At 45.1% G+C, this 23,327-nt stretch overlaps 1 protein-coding gene across 1 annotated transcript; it reads right to left on the reverse strand.

Moving 5' to 3' along the window:
• Window positions 1–281: 281 nt before the first annotated feature.
• LOC141176093 (uncharacterized) lies at window positions 282–22,774 on the reverse strand. The gene is made up of 8 exons (XM_073660082.1): window positions 22,689–22,774; window positions 18,224–18,320; window positions 7,976–8,125; window positions 7,667–7,846; window positions 7,461–7,584; window positions 7,280–7,377; window positions 6,991–7,081; window positions 282–1,738 (listed from the first exon to the last, which is right to left on the reverse strand). Exons 3-8 carry the CDS (start codon window positions 8,051–8,053, stop codon window positions 477–479), a joined length of 1,833 nt encoding a protein of 610 aa, XP_073516183.1. The 5' UTR covers window positions 8,054–8,125; window positions 18,224–18,320; window positions 22,689–22,774; the 3' UTR covers window positions 282–476.
• Window positions 22,775–23,327: the final 553 nt, after the last annotated feature.

The following is a 23,327-nucleotide window of genomic DNA, read 5'->3' on the forward strand; positions in this document are numbered from 1 at the left end:
GAAAAGAGACCCTGAGACCCCCACCCTGTGTGGGTTATATTGGCCCCTCACAGCACCTGTTGTTCTGCTTATGGCACTAACTTACACTGAGCTAAAAAGACACGAATAGCCTGAATGTCTTGTCAGCAAAACCTAGCTCGAGGCTGATCTATATAGAATTCATATTAAAAAATGAATATCCATAATTCATATTTAACAGTAATATAGCACACCTATAAGTGTATAGGATTATAATGTTTATTACAATATTATGGTTATATAAGAAATTTCAAGAATGTGGAATGTTAATTGTAAGATATAGTGACTGCAAGTTATCAGACGGTAATGGGCAAGCTGAAAGGATATATAGGAGAGATGCATGTATGTCATCCTATGGTATGTTATTTTATTACTGTATGTACTGGTTTCTTGGTTTGTAAAAAAAAAACCTAATAAAAAAATATCTATAAAAATGTATTGGATTAAAAAAAAAAAGATTAGGAAAAAGGCTTCTCCCCTGTGTGAGTTCTCATGTGTCTATCCAAAGCTGATTTCTGGTTAAAACTTTTCCCACATTCAGAACATGAAAAAGGCTTCTCCCCTGTGTGAGTTCTCTGGTGATTAACCAAAGCTGATTTCTGGTTAAAACCTTTCCCACATTCTAAACATGAAAAAGGCTTCTCCCCTGTGTGAGTTCTCTTGTGATTAACCAAAGCTGATTTATGGTTAAAACATTTCCCACATTCTGAACACGAAAAAGGCTTCTCCCCTGTGTGGGTTCTCTGGTGCTTAATCAAAGCTGATTTCTGGTTAAAACATTTGCCACATTCTGAACAGGAAAAAGGCTTCTCTCCTGTGTGAGTTCTCTGGTGACTAACCAAAGTGGATTTCTGGTTAAAACATTTCCCACATTCTGAACATGAAAAAGGCTTCTCCCCTGTGTGGGTTCTCTGGTGCTTAATCAAATCTGATTTCTGGTTAAAACATTTGCCACATTCTGAACATGAAAAAGGCTTCTCCCCCGTGTGAGTTCTCTTGTGGATATTAAGAAGTGATTTCTGGTTGAAATATTTCCCACATTCTGAACAGGAAAAAGGCTTCTCCTTACTGTGAGTTCTCTGGTGTCTAACAAAAACTGATTTCCAGTTAAAACATTTCCCACATTCCGAACATGAAAAAGGCTTCTCCCCCGTGTGAGTTCTCTTGTGGATATTAAGAAGTGATTTCCGGTTAAAACATTTCCCACATTCTGAACATGAAAAAGGCTTCTCCCCCGTGTGAGTTCTCTTGTGGATATTAAGAAGTGATTTCCGGTTAAAACATTTCCCACATTCTGAACATGAAAAAGGCTTCTCCGCTGTGTGAGTTCGCTGGTGCGCAACAAAAACTGATTTCTGGTTAAAACTTCGGCCACATTTGGAACAAAACAATCTATTATCCGCTGTGTGTATTTTTTGATGTTTAAGAATAGACTTTTCGAAGGTAAAACTATTTCCATTTTCTGAAAGTGAAAATGACCTCTTTCCTTTAGGAGCAGTTCGTTTTTTAATGCTTATTTTTTTATTTAGATTTTTTTCCTTCATAGTCGGTAATGAATCAGAAGACAGGACCTGTTCCATAGGCTTAGATGATAGATCTTTGCTTTGAAGGGAAGATGGGATATCTGGAGAAATGGCATTCACTTCAATTGTATCCTGTGGGATCTCAAGATCATCCGATTTAAAAATCTCCTGTCTCTCTGATCTCCAGGTACAGTCATCTGCCAAGAAAAAAAACAATTAATAATTTTGAATGAAATATCCTTGAGTTTACATTTTTGAACATTTCTACTTAAATGTCTGTAGAAATGGCAAGTTATTGACAGAATGACAGTGAAAAGTGAAAACCTCATAGAATGAACCAGTAGAGCGTAGTGTTCAACTGTTTGTTCATTCTGTCTCCAAAATATGGAATAAGAAGCCATCAAAAAATGTTATGTAGGCAAAAATAATACCAATAAAAACTTCTACTCATCCATAAACCAATGCAGCAAAATCCGGTCTCCCAAAGTCAAATCTCCCCCTCACTTCTGAGCCTTGAAGTGTGCCTAAACAATATTTAGCAACCATGTATTTGGCATTACTATAGTGAGAAGAACCCACTTAATTTACGGTGTGTGTCTCCTAGAGCACAATCTGGGCACTATGTGTTGGGTAATAAAATGGCAAATGTGTAATTTTCACCCTCCAACATCCACTGTGTGCTAATTTCTGGAAAGTGATTGTGGAGTCAAAATATTCACTTCTCCTATAGATTAATTCACTGAGGGTTATAATTTTCAAAATGAAGCTACTTTATGGTGATTTCTACTGCTCTGGTTTTCTGTCATTTTATTATATTAAGGCTTCTGTAAATGGTGTGTCCCATCTCCTCTGGGGATAAGCAAGGCAGTCCCTGGGATCTGGAAAATGGATTATATAGCACCAAGCCTGTTAGTGGTGGCCATCTTTTGAGCTGTCAGGTGACCATGAACAGTGCCCCCAATACATTGTGTCTGCAAACTATTCCAGCAAGATCTGCAATACAATAGCTAAATGTCGCTCCTTCCCTTCTTAACCTGCCATGTGCCCAGACAGTAGTGTACAGCTGTATATAGGGTATTGTCAAATTCAAGAGAAGTTGGAACATAATTTGTAAGGTCCATTTGTTTCCTATTATCCTTTGTGAAGAATTCCAAAGTTATCACCACATAAAGTGACACACGTCAGATTTGAAAATGGAGCCTGACTAGGAACACAAAACTGGCTGCAGGAAGGGGTTAAATCAGAGGATCACTGAAGTCAAAAACTGTGACTATAGACAATAACACATCTACTGAAATGATCAAACTCAATAGTCTCCATCAGTTAAAAACGAGTAACTAGTGGTGAAACCTCTCTGGGGTAATTGGAGTATGGGGCTCGGTGGCTCTTCGTAATCTAAACGATGATAAGGGACAATATATTTTCTGTCAGAGGAGTTTCAAGAAGAAATATTAGACATTTAAAGAGAACTTTTTATAATAGTGCAGAGCTGAGGTGTCTTAAATTTAGACCTCGGGCATTGGGAAGATGTAATGGAGACCTTCTTTTAAAGACAACGAGGGAGTTACAGAGTCACATAAGTGAGTCAGGCCGATTCCACCACACTCAAACTATCATACAAAATGAACCTGTAAAAAAAGACAGAATAAAAGATATGTTACATCCCCAACAACAATATATGTATCAGGGGAGAACTACAACACTAAACCGGAATTGCAGTCATTTATGGTGGACCATTGGAGCTACTATGAGTCCTGATGAGAAGAGTAGAGAAAGTATTAGTGCTCCTGTCAGGCAAAATGTATTTTTGGTCATAGTTTTAAAAAATGAGAGCTGTTTCAAATCTCCACCCCCCTGTCCATTTGTAAGAGTTTTACATAGAACTCACTGTTGCTTTTCCCCCAAACCTCAGGAATTTTTATGAGCATCATAAAGCCTCAGCCCAGAGCAAGCACTGGTATACCCTGGATTTTTCCCTCCAATCCTATTGTTTAGCTGCACAAACGTTTAATGTCGATTTTAATAATGCACATGACTGTCAGAAACACAGGGACCACATTTTTGAGATGGTCATCTTTTTCCAATTGTGATGGTGTGGTTTTCGTGACGAGGAGACCACCGGAAGCCCGGGAAATGGGTTCTGAGCTTCTGAGCATCATAGAGATTTCATATTTGATATCCGTCTTCATGAATAGTGGTGACGGCAAACATGATGTCTCCATCTTGGATGTGGGACCCCCCCCCCACACCAAGATATGAAATCTGAAGGAGTTTTAGGTCTTCTGCAGCTGGGTGGGTTCACAAAGCCGAGTCCCCATGTGAGGTAAGCACCATGGGTGTCTCCTAATGTTTTGGCCCCTTTACTAAAAACCAGAACGGCCATTTTTTAAGTCATTCTTGCCCCGGGACGTCAGACGCATGCACACCACGCTGCGTGGAAGAATCAAATCTAATTTCCGGGGAGCCGTCCCCCCCACAGAATCTGAGACCATCACAACGTGGCACAGGTTTTGCTATTACTTATCCCTTTTATTTTAATAACTGTTTATTCATATATGTACATTGTCTCTTTTATAATATCTTGTATATCTTTTGTAAACACTGCCCACTTTCGGGAGTAAATCATTATTATTTACCAGCTTCGTTCTTCTTGTCCTATGTTGAGCAAGCACGTTCCTCACCCGCTAATTCACATTACCTAATGGGTACCCAATCCACCTGTTAAGCGATTGGTGGTGGCAGTATACCAGTATTTATGTGATATTGTGGTTTGAGGGTGGCTGGTCAGAGGTATATATACAGTGCTGGCCAAAAGTATTGGCACCCCTGCAATTCTGTCAGATAATACTCAGTTTCTTCCTGAAAATTATTGCAATCTCAAATTCTTTGGTATTATTCTCTTCATTTAATTTGCTTGCAAGGAAAAAACACAAAAGAGAATGAAGCAAAAATCAAATCATTGATCATTTCACACAAAACTCCAAAAAAGGGCCGGACAAAAGTATTGGCACCCTCAGCCTAATACTTGGTTGCACAACCTTTAGACAAAATAACTGCGAACAACCGCTTCCGGTAACCATCAATGAGTTTCTTACAATGCTCTGCTGGAATTGTAGACCATTCTTCTTTGGCAAACTGCTCCAGGTCCCTGATATTTGAAGGGTGCCTTCTCCAAACTGCCATTTTGAGATCTCTCCACAGGTGTTCTATGGGATTCAGGTCTGGACTCAATGCTGGCCACCTTAGAAGTCTCCAGTGCTTTCTCTAAAACCATTTTATAGTGCTTTTGGAAGTGTGTTTTGGGTCATTGTCCAGCTGGAAGACCCATGACCTCTGAGGGAGACCCAGCTTTCTCACACTGGGCCCTACATTATGCTGCAAAATTTGTTGGTAGTCTTCAGACTTCATAATGCCATGCACACGGTCAAGCAGTCCAGTGGCAGAGGCAGCAAAGCAACCCCAAAACATCAGGGAACCTCGGCCATGTTTGACTGTAGGGACAGTGTTCTTTTCTTTGAATGCCTCTTTTTTTTTCCTGTACACTCTATGTTGATGCTTTTTCCCAAAATGCTCTACTTTTGTCTCATCTGACCAGAGAACATTCTTCCAAAACGTTTTAGGCTTTCTCAGGTAAGTTTTGGCAAACTCCAGCCTGGCTTTTTTATGTCTCGGGGTAAGAAGTGGGGTCTTCCTGGGTTTCCTACCATACAGTCCCTTTTCATTCAGACGCCAACGGATAGTACGGGTTGACACTGTTGTACCCTTGGACTGCAGGGCAGCTTGAACTTGTTTGGATGTTAGTCGAGGTTCTTTATCCACCATCCGAACAATCTTGCGTTGAAATCTCTCGTCAATTTTTCTTTTCCGTCCTCATCTAGGGAGGTTAGCCACAGTACCATGGGCTTTAAACTTCTTGATGACACTGCGCACGGAAGACACAGGAACATTCAGGTCTCTGGAGATGGACTTGTAGCCTTGAGATTGCTCATGCTTCCTCACAATGTGGTTTCTCAAGTCCTCAGACAGTTCTTTGGTCTTCTTTCTTTTCTCCATGCTCAATGTGGTACACACAAGGACACAGGACAGAGGTTGAGTCAACTTTAATCCATGTTAACTGGCTGCAAGTGTGATTTAGTTATTGCCAACACCTGTTAGGTGCCACAGGTAAGTTACAGGTGCTGTTAATTACACGAATTAGAGAAGCATCACATGATTTTTCAAATGGTGCCAATACTTTTGTCCACCCCGTTTTTTAGGTTTGGTGTGGAATTATATCCAATTTGGCTTTAGGACAAGTATTTTTGTGTTTTTTTCATTGAAGACAAATTAAATGAAGAGAATAATACCAAAGAATTTTTGATTGCAATCATTTTCAGGAAGAAACTGAGTATTATCTGACAGAATTGTAGCGGTGCCAATACTTTTGGCCAGCACTGTACGTTCCTGGAAGGAACTGGTGGTATATATACGTCCTGTCACATCACGTGCCCCAATAGTCGACATAAATTAGAGCAGCTGCGCCCGTGCTTATCCTCGGTCAATACCGTGTTTGACCAGCAGGATAAGGGGGCGCCAGAGAGCTGCAAGGTCTGACCAATTGGTGTTTTCGTGACAGCTCCCCATTTCAGGAGAGATTGTGCAGTAATCTGAATTCCTTAGGATTGAAAACATAATGGAATTTATGATGTGGAGTGAATCCATGAAACCAGGGCTGAAGCCATGCCAACACATCTCCTGCAGGCGTGAATAAATGTATATTACAGCCATCAGCCACGCACAGCTTAGAGATATATCATGGCACAGGTGTAATGTTTTCTGTATAGTTTATCACAATCCTGTTTGAAGTTAGTTGGTTTAAAAAGAAATTGAAAAGTCAGGATAAAGGGAAACTCTGCTGTTATTGTACAGAAATTCACACTTGGCCTCACTGCACATTTAATGTTGTCGATAATAAAAGTGAAGTTTGGCCAGAAAGACTGGACCTGGTCTTGTAGGGACCATATGAGCACATTCAGCAGCACAGAAGGGAGAGAAGGTAGATTCATCCAATAAGATATCAGGGTTCTAGGAAGCCAACAGCATCATTACCCTCCGCTTTCTCTTACAGGCCCATCATAATGTTTTTCTTCAAGTGATTTTCTAACGTGTCAGCACATTCTACGTACGCTGTCATTTGGCTTTACAGTTTACAGATCTGGGCAGGTAACGGACAGCGTCTCCTAATCCCAGGGGGTAGGTGGATCCTCCAGGTTGTAAGTTCTCTAGAAAAGGGCTTTCCCAATTCACAAAGTAATTTGAATATTTTCGGATGGAGGAGAATGTTGTGATCGAGCGGCAAAATGGTGATCACACGATTGTGATACGACCGGACTGCACTACCAATAAAGCAGCCACAGCTGGTGACTGAGAAGAATCTGTGACTTCTCTGCATTTAGTGGTTACTACTCACTTGGGTAGTCATATGTAGGAATCTCCTCTTTACACCGCTCATCACCCCTCACATATGTCTCTGTAGTATTAATATGGGTCAGATCTTCACCCTGAAACAAATATTGTAAAAGTCACAGACAGATGAAGAAGTCACATCTATGATCAGCTTTAATCCTGCCATCTCCACCATTCTCATTTCACAAGTATAAAACATATAATACTGGTGGATAAAACAAAATTGAGCACAAGACCTTCACAGACATCTATACATCATAGGGGAGATCTCATGACACCTTCTCTTCATCTACCTGATGATCCTGAGGAACACTGGGATCTTCTTGTTTACAGTCTTGTGAAAGAAGAGGACGGGGACATCTCTCTGGTGTTGTTCTCTTACTGGATAGATCTGGAGGAAACACATACAGGGACTGAATTCATCCTTTACATACAGATAATTATAGGCCATGTGTATTTAGTCCTGTCTATTACCTGGTGATGTGAGGGGCTGGGGAACCTCCATCATGACGTTCTTGTACAGATCTTTGTGTCCTTCTAAATACTCCCACTCCTCCATGGAGAAATAGACGGTGACGTCCTGACATCTTATAGGAACCTGACACATACAATGATACAGTCATCCCCTTATCTCTTCATAGCGTTACTGTATAATGTCCCAGCATTCCCAGCAGTGTCACCTCTCCAGTCAGCAGCTCAATCATCTTGTAGGTGAGGTCTAGGATCTTCTGGTCATTGATGTCCTCATGTATCAGGGTGTAAGGTGGAGGCCCCGTGATTGGGCTCAGGGGTCTTCTCCATCCCTCAGACACAGGGTCCTGACAGCGCTCACTAGAGGTCTTCTTCACTACTATGTAATCCTGGTAATGGAGAAACTCATTAATAAATCTCACTACAGACATTTCCAGAGGCCTCACCTATCCAGTTCTGTCCATCTTTTATTCCCATAGATAAGAATGATGTAATGTGACGTCATCAGAATCTCTCACCTCTCCAGTAAGCTGGAAGAGGATCTCTAGGGTGAGGTGTAATATCCTCTCCGCCATCTTGTCTCTGTCCATATCCATCTTTGATGGGTAAATCAAGAAAATTCTCTTATCTAGAAGATCTTCACTGAGAGGATCTGATATTGTAGAAACCTGAATAAGAAGATGAGCCGATGTAACATCATAAAAATCCTGTGTAATAATACAATTACTGGAGATAATAAGGGAAACATATGAGGAGATTTATTATTTTACAGTATTTCGTTTTCTTCTTCACATCTACTAATAAAACCTATATATTTTATGCCACAGAAAACAAGCATTTTCTTCCTCTCCAGTTGAATGCGTTTCTCATAGACTCATCTTCCATAACACTAATTGTCGTCTCATTTACCGACACTGGAATTGGCATTATCAATACTGCAGGAGATATTCATTACACGTGACATGAGAAATAACTACTTCATGATGAGGATGACATATTCATTTCTACTACAGCGCTAGAAACATTTTTGGCCAGAGTCCGTCACTGACTACATCACCACCACCCGTCTATATGAATGTTTCCCGTCTTCCCCGGACTCTACCATGTTAGATCTCATGACTGATTCACACACAGAAGTTTGAGGCTTTTATAAAAGCTTTTTTGTTTGCACAAACACCGCAGATAGAAATGATTTGATACCAAAGTCTCCATATACAGTTTTTTATGGGGTTTATTTCTGGCCTCAGGCTTTCCTATATTACAAGAAATACACCAGAAAAAAATCAGATATTAAAATGTTTCAAAAGAAAACTGGCACCAACAATTCTTGTAAAAAGAAAGAAACTTGCAAAACGTATTAGGCCCATTGTTATTTCTTAAGAGGTTAAACATTTGTTTTTTAAAAAAAAAAAACTCTTTAGGGCACCAGAACATAGATGTACACTGCAGGGATGGCACAAGTGTGGCTGCAACAGAAACCCTGGCAGTTTAACCACTTGCTGCTGTCAAAAGGAAACATGGCATCTAAGAAGGTTTGACAATGTTCGGCTCAATTCCCCTCCTCACCCAAGTACTCGATAGTAATAAGTTACCTTTTAACACCCCCAAACACATTAGACTAAAGTTTCATTAAAGCACTGATTTCAGTGGGGTTTAGTCGACTATACAATGTATTCGGGGCCTACCGGCAGATGATGTCAGGGCAGGGAAGGATCTGGCATCCTGAATTTCAGAGGCTATTCCATTTGTTCTTCCTGTAGATAATCCTCGACTAGAGGAGTCTGGAGGCGACTCTCTCATACAGACCACAGGAAAGCTGGAACATTTGTGTGTACGGTAGAGTTGGGAGAGATAGCCGGCTGCCAAATGACCATTTAGGCAACACTTATCTCATGTGTATGGAGTAATTAGTATTACACTGACAGGCAGGGATAATACACGGCACTACAGTAGTACAGTGCATCACCTGAGCAATCAGAGGTTTGTATGTTGTATGATCGCACTAATCAGTGTTGTTTAAAAAAAAGTTTAAAGTGAAAAAAATATTACAGTTTTATCAACAAGAAATATCAGTCACTATAGTGAAAACAGATTCACTGCGCAATGTTAGGTAAGTCACGTCCATAGCAACAATAGCTATAATTTGGCCCCCGAACCTCAAAAGGAAAAAAATATATATATAGAGAACTCATATCTCCCGACTCTGCAAGCCTGGACCAGATGATGTGGAGATGAATGAGGAAGAACAATGTCCAAGGGTACGTGCCCACAATCAGGAATACCAGCGTTTTGGATGCAGCTCACCTGCGCTGCGTATAAAACGCTACATTCCACATTACAAGCACAGTGGAAGGGATTTATAGAAATCCCATGCCCACTGTGCTTCTATTTGACGTTGCATAAACTCACCAGAGGTGCGGTTTTACAAGCCACAGCATGTTAATTTCTGTTGTTAAGACACTAGTCTCCGCAAACAGAAATTTCCACAATAGAATGTATTAGATGTGGTAAATCCGCATTGTTCAATGAACACATGCAGATTTAACTGCGTGATTGAATGCAGCGTATGAATGCATAATGCAGAAGAAGCAGTCTGGAACTTTCTGGTTACATGTAGCAGTACATAACTTTTGTTACAAGCCACAACAGTCCAGCAAACCATTATGGGAAGGCCCATCATCCCCTGTGTCACTACGGCCCCTGAGAGCTACTCTAAGCTCCCAGTTGATTTGTGAGGACCTCACTGGCTGAGGTCCATCGGTACAACTTCTTAGTAGTACTCTCTATGTCCATTCGATGACTGGCTTCCTCAGGGGCTGGGGTTATAATTAGTGTTGAGCATTCCGATACTGAAATATCGGGTATCGGCCGATATTCGCGGTATCGGAATTCCGATACTTAATTCCGATACTTTTACAATATCGTATACCGGAATCGGAAGTTCCCATAATGCAATGAGCCAGTTTCATTTTATTCAGCCAATGAGGATCCTAAGAAGTGTGGGCACATCCTGTTAGGCATGTAGGCATCTTAACTAGGCTGTGATTGGCTGCTGAAATGATGTCATGATGCACTATAAAAGCCGCCGCCGCCATTTTGAGCTCACTCTGCTGTGAATTCAGTTAGGCATAGGACGCTGCTGTTCTGAGGGACAGTTTTAGCTACCTATTTGGTCTATTCTGCTTTACCCAAGCTACTTTATAAATCGCTGTGCCTTGCAGCGCTAGTGCACAGTTCTCTGCGCTGTTCACGGCTGTCTGCGCTGTTCACGGCTGTCTGCAAGGTCTGTGTGTGTGTGACTGCAGCTCACCCTGCAGTGTGTGCTTCAGCCACGTCTGGTTGTAGTGCACTCAGTGTGTGTCACTGCCTCATACATTGTCCTTTTTTGACAATTCATAATTTTTCCTGATATCTCCTATTAGTGTGGTGGTTCCATCCGTATTCAGCTAAATTGGTTCCAAACACACTATATAGGAGTAGTTAGAGGAGCCTTTCTGCAGCATTGCGCCCTGCAGCCCCAGCCAGATTAGTATTAGCCTATTTTTTGTAGCCTCATCTATTGCATTGTAGGTTACCTTCCTACATTGTAATAGCTACAAAAAGTTTGTGATACTATCGGTATTACATCTTTGGGCACATCCAGTGTCTTTTTGTGACAAAAAAACGTAAATAAAGTTCACCAAACACTCCACTTTACAGTTGTGTAGGCCACATTAGCTCATATTAAAGTCTAGTCCATACTTTATAAAATTAGTGTTTCTTATACATGTTAGCAGCTGTTCAGGAATAAGCATACTAAGGCCTTAGTACTTTTCTGCCTATCTTTATCAGACTACCAAGATGAAGTAGGCAGGGAGTAAGGCATGTGGTCGTGGTCGTGGAGTTTCTGCAGGGAGAGGACGTGAGGATTCTGTGCCTGCAGGGAGAGGACGTGGGGTTTCTGTGCCTGCTGCGGGCACCAGTGACTCAGCATCCCCCAGTTTTACCAGGGAACAGTCCTTTATGCGCAGCTTTGTAGGAGCTAGCCGTACCCCACTACTGCGAGAGGACCAAATTGAAGCCGTTGTCGGATGGATGGCAGCTAACGCATCGACTTCAATTAGTTCCAGATCCTCTCAGGTCCAGAGCACTGAAGAGCACCCATCTGTCTCTTCACCACCTGCCAAATTGCCCAGGCAGTCAGAGAGCCCTGGACAGGAGCCAGCTCTACTTCTGTTCTCTGAATCTCTTGGCTTGGAAAGAGGGGGTCAGCCAAGCAGAATTCGAGAATTTGAAGAAGAGGTAGTATGCAGTGATGCGCAACCGTTTTGTCTCTCTGAATCTGAAGAGGCGGGTGGGCCAGTGCCTATGGTCAGCAGCACACCTCAGTATGCATCTGATGATGAGACTCATGTGCCTCTTTCTGGTGCGTACTGTGCTGTCGAGACTACCCAGGAGAAGCAGTTGTTTGAAGAGGGTGGTGTAGATGATGAGGTCCTTGACCCATCATGGTGTGAGGGACAGGAAGGTGGTGGGAGCAGCTCTGAGGAAGAGATTCCCCAAACTGCCCAAAAAGGAGGGATAGGGAGGGGGCAGACTTGGTTGCCGGTAGCCTCCACTTAGGCACCCATTAGGAGCATGGCACTTCCAAAATCCAAAGCGGACGCTCCCAAGACTTGCAGTGCCTGGTCCTTTTTTGACACAGTTGCAGATGACATTTGCTTTGTCAAATGCAAGCAGTGTAATCAGAAGGTGAAAAGAGGGAAAAGTGTCAGTAACCTCAATACCACAAATATGTGGAAACATGTGCGGACCAAGCACGTGGTGGAGTTACAAAAACACACTGAAGACCTAGGCCAACCTACAGCGCCACCTAACACCTCTTCAGCTCGTGTTGTAGCCTCTTCCTCCAGCTCACACACAGCTGGTTTGGCTTCCTCACAGGATCGCCATGGAAGAATCTCTGGCACTGTTGTACAGAGACACAGTGTAATTCCACCCACAGCACCACTTTCCCAGTCATCCTCACACTCCCAGGCCAGTCTACAGCCATCGTTAGCACAGGCATGGGAGAAAAGGCGCCCATACTCGGCAAACCAACCCCGAGCACAGGCTCTGAATGCTGGCATTGCTAAACTACTGGCCATTGAAATGCTATCATTCAGGCTGGTGGAGACTGACACCTTCCGTAACTTTATGGCATTGGCAGTCCCACAATACAACGTGCCCAGCCGCTTTTATTTCAGCAGGCAAGCCGTCCCTGCCCTGCAACATCATGTGGAGGGAAAAATTAAACATGCGCTACAAAACGCCGTCAGTAGCAAGGTCCACCTGACCACCGATGCGTGGACCAGTAAGCATGGACAGGGACGATACCTTTCCCTCACTGCCCATTGGGTAAATGTTGTGGAGCTGGGTACAGATCTTGAGAGTGGCGCTGTACGTGTTCTGCCAACTCCAAGGACTGCAGGAATCCAGTCTGTACACATTGACTCCTCCTCATACTCCAGTTCCTCTGAATCAGCGCTGCAGGAGCCGTCACGGTCTACCTCCACATCGACCCGTGAACGGTTACCTGTTATGATGACCGATATGAGCACAGCCGTGGCCAAACGTCAACAGGCCGTATTAAAATTAATTTCTTTGGGGAATCGAAGCCACACAGCGCAGGAGCTCTGGAATGCCATCAAGCAGTAGAGCGACGTGTGGTTTGTGCCAGCGAATCTCCAGCCAGGCATGGTAGTGTGTGACAATGGCCGAAATCTGGTGGCAGCTCTGGGCCTAGGCAACTTCTCTCACATCCCATGTCGGGCATATGTGCTCAACTTGGTTGTGCAGAGTTTTTTGAGGGACTATCCGGATCTTGATGCACTGCTTCACAAGGTCTGCATAGAGTGCGCTCACTTGCGGCATTCCAGCAACGCAAGATCACGCATTGCAGCGCCGATTACGTCTTCCGGAACATCGCATCATATGTGACCTACCCACCAGGTGGAATTCAACGTTACATATGTTGGAGAGGTTGTGTGAGCAGCAGGCAGCAGTAATGGAGTACCAGCTGCAGCAGGTGCAAAAAAGTCGCAGTGCGCGCCGTTCACACTTCACCACCACTGAGTGGGCCTCTATGAAGGACATTTGCCACGTTTTGCATGCCTTCGATTATTCCAAAAGGATGGCGAGTGCAGATGATGCACTAGTCAGCATGACTATCCCCCTTATCTGCCTGCTTGAAAAAACACTGCAAGCACTAAGGGACAAGGTTTTGGAAGAGGTGGAGGATGAGGAGTCACAAATGCCATCTGATTCTCTACAGTCTGCGCAACGTGGTTCCTCACAAAGACCTAGGCAGGGGACACTTTGTGAGGAGGATGAGGAGGAGTCAATGGATGAGGAAGACATCTGTCCAGAGGAGGGAGGTACACAATGCTCTAGTAGTCAGTATCTAGAGCGAGGGTGGGGTGATGCAGAGCAGGCAGAGATCACGCCTCAAGCAGGGGACAGCGTTTCTTGGCCAGTTGGCAGTCTGCAGCACAAGGTTGATTTCATGCTGCAGTGCCTGAGAAACGACCGCCGCATCGCCCACATTGTCAACACGGCTGATTATTGGGTGTCCACCCTCCTAGATCCTCGCTACCGGGACAACTTACAAAGCCTCATAACACCACTGAACCGGGAGCGTAAAATGCGGGAGTACCAAGACGCACTGGTGCATTCCATCATGTTCTCCATTCCAACCGAGAGCAGTGCTGCTAGTGCTTTACAAAGCAGCTCAGTGCATCGAGGCAGTGGAGGAAGCTCTGCACAAAGAGGGAGCAGAAGCAGAGCCTCAGCACAAGGCAAGACCAGTATGGCCCAAATGTGGCAAAGTTTTGTGTCCCCACCGCCACAAATGTCTACACCATCACAGACGGCTCCAGTCAGCAGGAGGCAACGTTTTCGTCAGATGGTGACAGACTACATGTCTTGCCCTCTCAGTGTACTCCCAGACGGCTCTTCTCCCTTCAAGTTTTGGGTCTGTAAGCTGGATACATGGCCAGAGCTTAGTCAGTATGCATTGGAGGTGCTAGCTTGCCCTGCTGCTAGTGTATTATCGGAACGCGTCTTTAGTGCCGCAGGTGGTGTACTAACAGACCGTCGTATGCGACTATCCTCCGATAACGTTGACCGGCTTACTTTTCTCAAAATGAACAAGGCCTGGATCTCTCATGAATTTGCCAGTCCTCTTCCAGAATAAGTAATTGGTTGGCAACAGTATCCAGGTCTCCTGTTGTGTTCATGTTTCTACCACCTGAACTGTAATCCCTGAGCTCCAACACCGCCAGTTGGCGCTCAGAAGTGCCGTCTGCACAGTCAACACTTGCTGCCGGGTTATTGGGGTTCAGTAACGTCAGCTGTACCCCTGCTGTGCGGACGGCAATTTCTCCTGCTCTGTCCTCATTCACACTACTACAAATTTTAAAGTTGCTCCAATTACACCTCTGGCTCCTCTGTTTTCAGTATTATCCCTGAGCTCCAACACTGCCAGTTGGCGCTCGGAAGTGCTGTCTGCACAGTCAACACTTGCTGCCGTGTTATTGGGGTTCAGTAACGGCAGCTGTTCCCCTGCTGTGTGTCCGGCAAATTCTCCTGCTTTGTCCACATCCACTGTACTACTGATTTAAAACTTGCTCCAATTACACCTCTGGCTCCTCTGTTTTTAGTATTTACCCTGGGCTCCAATACCGCTAGTTGCTGCTCAGAAGTGCCGTCTGCACAGTCAACGCTTGCTCCAGTGTTATTGGGGTTCAGTAACGTCAGCTGATCCCCAGCTGTGTGTCCGGCAAATTCTCCTGCTTTGTCCACATCCACTCTACTACTGATTTAAAACTTGCTCCAATTACACCTCTGGCTCCTCTGTTTTTAGTATTTACCCTGGGCTCCAATACCGCTAGTTGCTGCTCAGAAGTGCCGTATGCACAGTCAACACTTGCTCCAGTGTTATTGGGGTTCAGTAACGTCAGCTGATCCCCAGCTGTGTGTCCGGCAAATTCTCCTGCTTTGTCCACATCCACTGTACTACTGATTTAAAACTTGCTCCAATTACACCTCTGGCTCCTCTGTTTTTAGTATTTACCCTGGGCTCCAATACCGCTAGTTGCTGCTCAGAAGTGCCGTCTGCACAGTCAACGCTTGCTCCAGTGTTATTGGGGTTCAGTAACGTCAGCTGATCCCCAGCTGTGTGTCCGGCAAATTCTCCTGCTTTGTCCACATCCACTGTACTACTGATTTAAAACTAGCTCCAATTACACCTTTGGCTCCTCTGTTTTTAGTATTTACCCTGGGCTCCAATACCGCTAGTTGCTGCTCAGAAGTGCCGTCTGCACAGTCAACGCTTGCTCCAGTGTTATTGGGGTTCAGTAACGTCAGCTGATCCCCAGCTGTGTGTCCGGCAATTTCTCCTGCTCTGTCCACATTCACGCTACTACAGATTTTAAAGTTGCTCCAATTACGCCTCTGGCTCCACTCTGTTTTTATTATTTACCCTGGGTTCCAGCTGTTTCCCAGCAGTGTCTTTGGCACGGGTACTCCCTCCTGCCCAGCCTGGTTCCAGCACGCCAGCTGTTTCCGGGTAGTGTCAACGTCACTTTGCCTCCAATGCATTGTCCTGTCGTGTTGCGGTCGGGTTAGCCGACTCTATGGTGCCTGCAGTTTAGGTGACTCCTATGTGGGCTGCGGGATCTGGCAATGAAGGCTGGTTCCATAGTGCCAATAGGACAAGCACCCCCTGTAGGACTGTGGGTTTTGGTAACTGCGGCCGGCTTGCGGCCTTGAAACTTTTTTTTACATGGGTACCTTCTGCTACCCCTCCGGGTTCCAGTACCGTCAGCTGGTTCTTGGCAGTGCCTTTGGCTTAGGTGCCTCCTTCTCGGTATCCAAGTTCCACCAACGTCTGCTGGTCCTTGGTACTGCTTTCTGGCACAGGTACCTCCTGCTTAGTAACCGAGTTAAAGTACCGTCAGCTGGTCTTCGGTAGTTCCATTGGCTCTTGTACCTTCTGCTACCCATCCGGGTTCCAGTACCGTCAGCTGGTCCTCGTTAGTTCCATTTGCTCTTGTACCTTCTACTACCCATCCGGGTTCCAGTACCGTCAGCTGGTTCTCGGCAGTGCCTTTGGCTTAGGTGCCTCCTTCTCGGTATCCAAGTTCCACCAACGTCTGCTGGCCCTTGGTAGTGCTTTCTGGCACAGGTACCTCCTGCTTAGTAACTGAATTCCAGTACCGTCAGCTGGTCCTCGGTAGCTGTACCTTCTGCTACATTTCCAAGTTCAAGCTTTTTGAAATGGTTCTTGGTAATCACTCTGGATCTCCCTGACGAGGACCCTGAAGATGAGGACCCTGAAGACCACCCCGAAGAAGACGAGGACCCCGAAGACAAGGACCCTGAAAACGAGGACCCTGAAGACCAACCCGAAGAAGACGAGGACCCCGAAGACGAGGACCTTGAAGACCAACCCGAAGAAGACGAGGACCCTGAAGACGAGGACCCTGAAGACGAGGACCCTGAAGACGAGGACCCTGAAGACGAGGACCCTGAAGACGAGGACCCTGAAGACGAGGACCCTGAAGACGAGGACCCTGAAGACGAGGACCCTGAAGACCAACCCGAAGAAGACGAGGACCCCGAAGACGACAACCCTGAAGACGAGGATCCTGAAGACGACCCCGAAGAAGACGAGGACCCCGAAGACGACAACCCTGAACACGAGGACCCTGAAGACCAACCCGAAGAAGACGAGGACCCCGAAGACCCTGAAGACGACGACCCTGAAGACCACTCCGAAGAAGACCAAGAAGATGACCCTGAAGAAGTTGACCAAGAGGATAAAGAAGAAGACAACCACCAAGATACAGAAGAACAAGAGACAGAAAACCAAGAAGCAGAAGTACAAGAAGCTGCAGAACAAAAAGCGGAAGAACATTAAGCATAAGACAAAAAATCAGAGCAAAAGATAATATCTAAATTATAAGCAGAAGATGACTAAGCAGTGTATGGGGGCGAGTCCGTTCCTCCTCGTGGTGCCCCTGGAAAAGACCTGCTGCTGCAGGCCAAACTGAACGCAGACAAATCCTGTTGTAAATCTTTTGTGACAAGCAGAACGAAAGGTGTAATGTTCAAACTTTTATAGATAACAACTACAGGAATGCCTGTCACAAATAAGAATATGATGAAGAAGTAGAATATGAAGAAGATTAATAGTTGAATAAGAAGAATATGAAGAATGTAAAAAAAAAGAATAATAAAAAGAAGGTGAAGAAGAAGAAGATGAAGAAGGTGAAGAAGAAGAAGATGAAAAAGATGCTGATGCTGAGGATGATGAAGGAGAGAGTGTGGGAGAACTAAAAAAGAAGGTGAAGAGCATGGAAGTAATGAAACATAAATATCTGACAAAATATAAAAATACTTAACATAGTCAATATTTCGTAACTCAGAACGTCTTAAAAAATATATTAATTCCTGCTATTCCATTTGATTGGGCTAAACCTCCATGCCTTTATTGTCTCCCCCACCTCCCCCAATACATTCTACATTATTCTTAGATGTTTTCCTTCATGTACAATTAACCTACAAGGAAAGAAAGGGTTTTCTTTTCATTCCGATATTTCTGTCCCATTGACTTGCATTGGTTTCCGGTATCGGAATCGGCGATATCCGATACTTTTGGGGTATCGGTCCGATCCAATATTTCCCGATATCGGAAGGTATCGCTCAACACTAGTTATAATGCAATAAAAAATGGAGTCACTTACCTTTTAAAGCCTTTGCTTTAGCACCATAGGTCCAATAGGTACCAATAAATTGGCCACTTCTATGTCCAAAATCTTAACAGCTTATTGCTCTTTCTTCCTGCAGTCATAGTGGAGATATGGCGAAATTTTAAATTGATCTACCACTTTTAAAGATAAATCATGTTTTAATGCTTTTAATCCTTTATTTAGGGTTTATTTACCCCTACAGTAATTTGGTAATACGCAAATATCTCATAGGTCCTGGGTTTATTAGCATTTGCACCAAGAATGGGGCTAAGTAAGTATTTATTAATTAGCCGTGGGGTAGATAGTACCATATTGTGTATGTAGGAGGCAGTACTGTGGGAAAATTTTACTGTGTGTGGGGAGGTGGCAGTACTGTGGGAACATTACACTGTTAGTGGGGGATGGCAGTCCTCAGGAAACATTATAATGTGCATGGAAGGATGGTGGTATTGTGGGAACATTAAACTTTGTGCTAGGGGAATGCTAGTACTGTGGGAACATTATACTGTGTGTGGTGGGAATGGTGGTACAGTGGGAATATTATAATGTGTGTGAGGGATGGTGGTACAGTGGAAACATTATACTGTGTGTGGGGCGGATGGTGGAACTATGGAAATATTATCTTTTGTATGAGAGATGGCAGTACTGTAGGAACATTATACTGTGTGAGGGGCATCATACATACTGCATAAGGAGTGTAAGATTGTGCGCCATAAAAAGAGAAAATCCTCAGTGTTGTGCAGCATTTGTATAAGAAGATTGCCATCTGTCGTCCAAGCGGAACCCTCCAGAACCAATGGGAAGAGGTCGAGTTTCAGGAAGGAGTCTAGATGGTTCACCGGGTAAAGTGACTTTGATGACACAGTTTCTTGACATAAAAGGCCAGCTCCCCAAAATGGGAGCAGATTTGTTGCCAAGCAAAGAATCGAGCACGATATGTGCAGGGGAATCTGAAGCCGAGGAACCAGGCCGTGGTAAAACCCAAGGCAGCGCGTTGTGGTGCGCCGGGAAGCAGAACCCGGCCGGTGCCAGATGAGTCCCAGAATCCAGTCTATGCTAGCTAAAGCCCAAGAACCAGACCTGCGCCGGTCAAGAGCCGAAGTCGCAGCTACGCCAGTCAAGGCCAGAGAACTAGACCCCAGTACTTCGGGTATGAGAAATGCCCACAGTTGGATAAGCACCGAAGATCCGCGAGGAGATTCCTCTCGGGAGTATACGGCTACAGTTAAGAGTGGGAGGCGCAAGTGAGCCAGGCTGCTGCTTCCAGCACTGACGTATGCTACAGGGGTTGGTCCAGGCTACTACAACAAGCAGGGCAAGGCTGGTTGAAGTGATGGCGGCCCAGCGAGCCTTGATAAACTTTGTCAGGAGGACTTGCATCCTACGGGGAAGAACCGGAAACCCCCGCTAGGGAAAATATTATATACAGTGGGTACAGAAAGTATTCAGACCCCTTTAAATTTTTCACTCTTTGTTTCATTGCAGCTATTTGGTAAATTCTAAAAAAGTTTATTTTTTTTCTGATTAAAGTACACTCTTCACCCCATCTTGACTGAAAAAAAAAAAAATGTAGAAATTTTTGCAAATTTATTAAAAAAGAAAAACTGAAATATGACATGGTCATAAGTATTCAGACCCTTTGCTCAGACAATCATATTTAAGTCACATGCTGTCCATTTCCTTGTGATCCTCCTTGAGATGGTTCTACACCTTCATTGGAGTCCAGCAGTGTTTAATTAAACTGATAGGACTTGATTTGGAAAGGCACACACCTGTCTATATAAGACCTCACAGTGCATGTCAGACCAAATGAGAATCATGAGCTCAAAGGAACTGCCCAAGGAGCTCAGAGACAGAATTGTGGCAAGGCACAGACCTGGCCAAGGTTACAAAAGAATTTATGCAATACTCAAGGTTCCTAAGAAAACAGTGGCCTCCATATTCCTTAAATGGAAGAAGTTTGGGACCACCAGAAGTCTTCCTAGACCTTGCCATCCAGCCAAACTGAGCCTTGGTGAGAGAGGTAAAGAAGAACCCCAAGATCACTGTGCTGAGTTTCAGGGATGCAGTAGGGAGATGGGAAAAAGTTCCACAAAGTCTATCAATGCAGCCCTCCACCAGTAGGGCCTTTATGGCAGAGTGGCCCGACGGATCCTCTCCTCAGTGTAAGACATATGAAAGCCTGCATAGAGTTTGCTCAAAAACACATGAAGGACTCCCAGACTATGAGAAATAAGATTCTCTGGTCTGAGACGAAGATAGAACTTTTTGGTGAAAATTCTAAGAGGTATGTGTGGAGAAAACCAGGCACTGCTCATCACCTGCCCAATACAATCCCAACAGTGAAACATGGTGGTGGCAGCATCATGCTATGGGGGTGTTTTTCAGCTGCAGGGACAGGATAGCTGGTTGCAATTGAAGGAAACATGAATGCAGTCAAGTACAGAGATATCCTGGATGAAAACCTCTTCCAGAGTGCTCTGGACCTCAGACTTAGCCGAAGGTTCACTTTCCAACAAGACAATGACCCTAAGCACACAGCTAAAACAACAAAGCAGTGGCTTCAGAACAACTCTGCGACCATTCTTGACTGGCCCAGCCAGAGCCCTGACCTAAACCCAATCGAGCATCTCTGGAGAGACCTGAAAATGGATGTCCACCAATGTTCACCATCCAACCTGACGGAACTGGAGAGGATCTGTAAGGAAGAATGGCCGAGGATCCCCAAATCCAGGTGTGAAAAACTTGTTGCATCAATCCCAAGAAGAGTCATGGCTGTACTAGCTCAAAAGGGTGCTTCTACTCAATACTGAGCAAAGGGTCTGAATACTTATGACCATGTGATATTTCAGTTTTTCTTTTTTAATAAATTTGCAAAAATTTCTACATTTCTGTCTTTTTTTCAGTCAAGATGGGGTGCAGAGTGTACTTTAATGAGAAAAAATGAACTTTTTAGAATTTACCAAATGGCTGCAATAAAACAAAGAAAGAAAAATTTAAAGGGGTCTGAATACTTTCCATACCCAGTGTGTGTGTGTAAATATATATATATATATATATATATATATATATTTGTCGGGACCATCACCCTTGTCGATAGCTAAAGTAACATACGGTCAGAGGCTGCGTTTACAGTTAGAGTGAGCCGGAGATTTCATTGTATATCTGATATTCTAGATTTCACCTTGTAATCTCCCTGTTCTGCATTATTCACTGTTGCTATAGTTATCACAATTCCCCCATATCAGGGACATAAATAATTATATTTGTTACTCCCACATTGTGTATGTCTGTGCGTTGTATCCAGTCACCTGATTACAGGGCATAATGGGGGCATTACACTGTGTGGGGGCATCATACATCCTGCATAAGGGGCATAATGGGGGCATTACACTGTGTGGGGGCATCATACATCCTGCATAAGGGGCATAATGGGGGCATTACACTGTGGGGGGGCATCATACATCCTGCATAAGGGGCATAATGGGGGCATTACACTGTGGGGGGGCATCATACATCCTGCATAAGGGGCATAATGGGGGCATTACACTGTGTGGGGGCATCATACATCCTGCATAAGGGGCATAATGGGGGCATTACACTGTGTGGGGGCATCATACATCCTGCATAAGGGGCATAATGGGGGCATTACACTGTGTGGGGGCATCATACATCCTGCATAAGGGGCATAATGGGGGCATTACACTGTGTGGGGGCATCATACATCCTGCATAAGGGGCATAATGGGGGCATTACACTGTGTGGGGGCATCATACATCCTGCATAAGGGGCATAATGGGGGCATTACACTGTGTGGGGGCATCATACATCCTGCATAAGGGGCATAATGGGGGCATTACACTGTGTGGGGGCATCATATATCCTGCATAAGGGGCATAATGGGGGCATTACACTGTATGGGGGCATCATACATCCTGCATAAGGGGCATAACGGGGGCATTACACTGTGTGGGGGCATCATACATCCTGCATAAGGGGCATTACACTGTGTGGGGGCATCATACATCCTGCATAAGGGGCATAATGGGGGCATTACACTGTGTGGGGGCATCATACATCCTGCATAAGGGGCATTACACTGTGGGGGGCATCATACATCCTGCATAAGGGGCATAATGGGGGCATTACACTGTGGGGGGGCATCATACATCCTGCATAAGGGTCATAATGGGGGCATTACACTGTGTGGGGGCATCATACATCCTGCATAAGGGGCATAATGGGGGCATTACACTGTGGGGCAGTAAAGGGGTCCTGTACTATGAGAACAATACGTTTCCTCCCTTCCTGTCTCCATAGTTGGGTCGTATGTATCTATTACAGGAAACAGAACAGAAACCTTATGATTCTTATAAAGGGGCAACACAAGACCCCAAAAGAGTCTCCGTGCTGAAGGGGTTAATGCCCCCTGCGCCCAGTAATGGGGGTCTCCACATACCTCCACCTGCAGAGCCTCCACCACATATATGGCTGCTCTGTGCACACAGGAGCTGTGATGAGGTCACAGGAGGGGAGGAGTCAGGGGTCACATGATCAGGGGCCTCAGTGGATGCAGGACTCTGCCGTGCTGGTTGTCATGGTGCTGGATGAGCTGAAGTTTATGTGTGGGGTCAGGAGGGGTTTACAGTGTGGATGTAGCAGAGCCGTGTGTACGAGGTGTACGGAGCGGAGCCGCGTGTGTACGAGGGGTACGGAGCAGAGCCGCGTGTGTACGAGGTGTACGGAGCAGAGCCGCGTGTGTACGAGGTGTACGGAGCAGAGTCGCGTGTGTACGAGGTGTACGGAGCGGAGCCGCGTGTGTACGAGGTGTACGGAGCGGAGCCGCGTGTGTACGAGGCGTACGGAGCGGAGCCGCGCGTGTACGAGGCGTACGGAGCCGCGCGTGTACGAGGTGTACGGAGCGGAGCCGCGTGTGTACGAGGCGTGCGGAGCCGCGCGTGTACGAGGCGTACGGAGCGGAGCCGTGCGTGTACGAGGCGTGCGGAGCGGAGCCGCGCGTGTACGAGGCGTGCGGAGCGGAGCCGCGCGTGTACGAGGCGTACGGAGCGGAGCCGCGCGTGTACGAGGCATACGGAGC

This window comes from Phyllobates terribilis, unplaced genomic scaffold (assembly GCF_046119375.1).
Source record: "Phyllobates terribilis strain yellow unplaced genomic scaffold, ASM4611937v1 Scaffold_17__1_contigs__length_24005725, whole genome shotgun sequence".
Lineage (NCBI taxonomy): Eukaryota > Metazoa > Chordata > Amphibia > Anura > Dendrobatidae > Phyllobates > Phyllobates terribilis.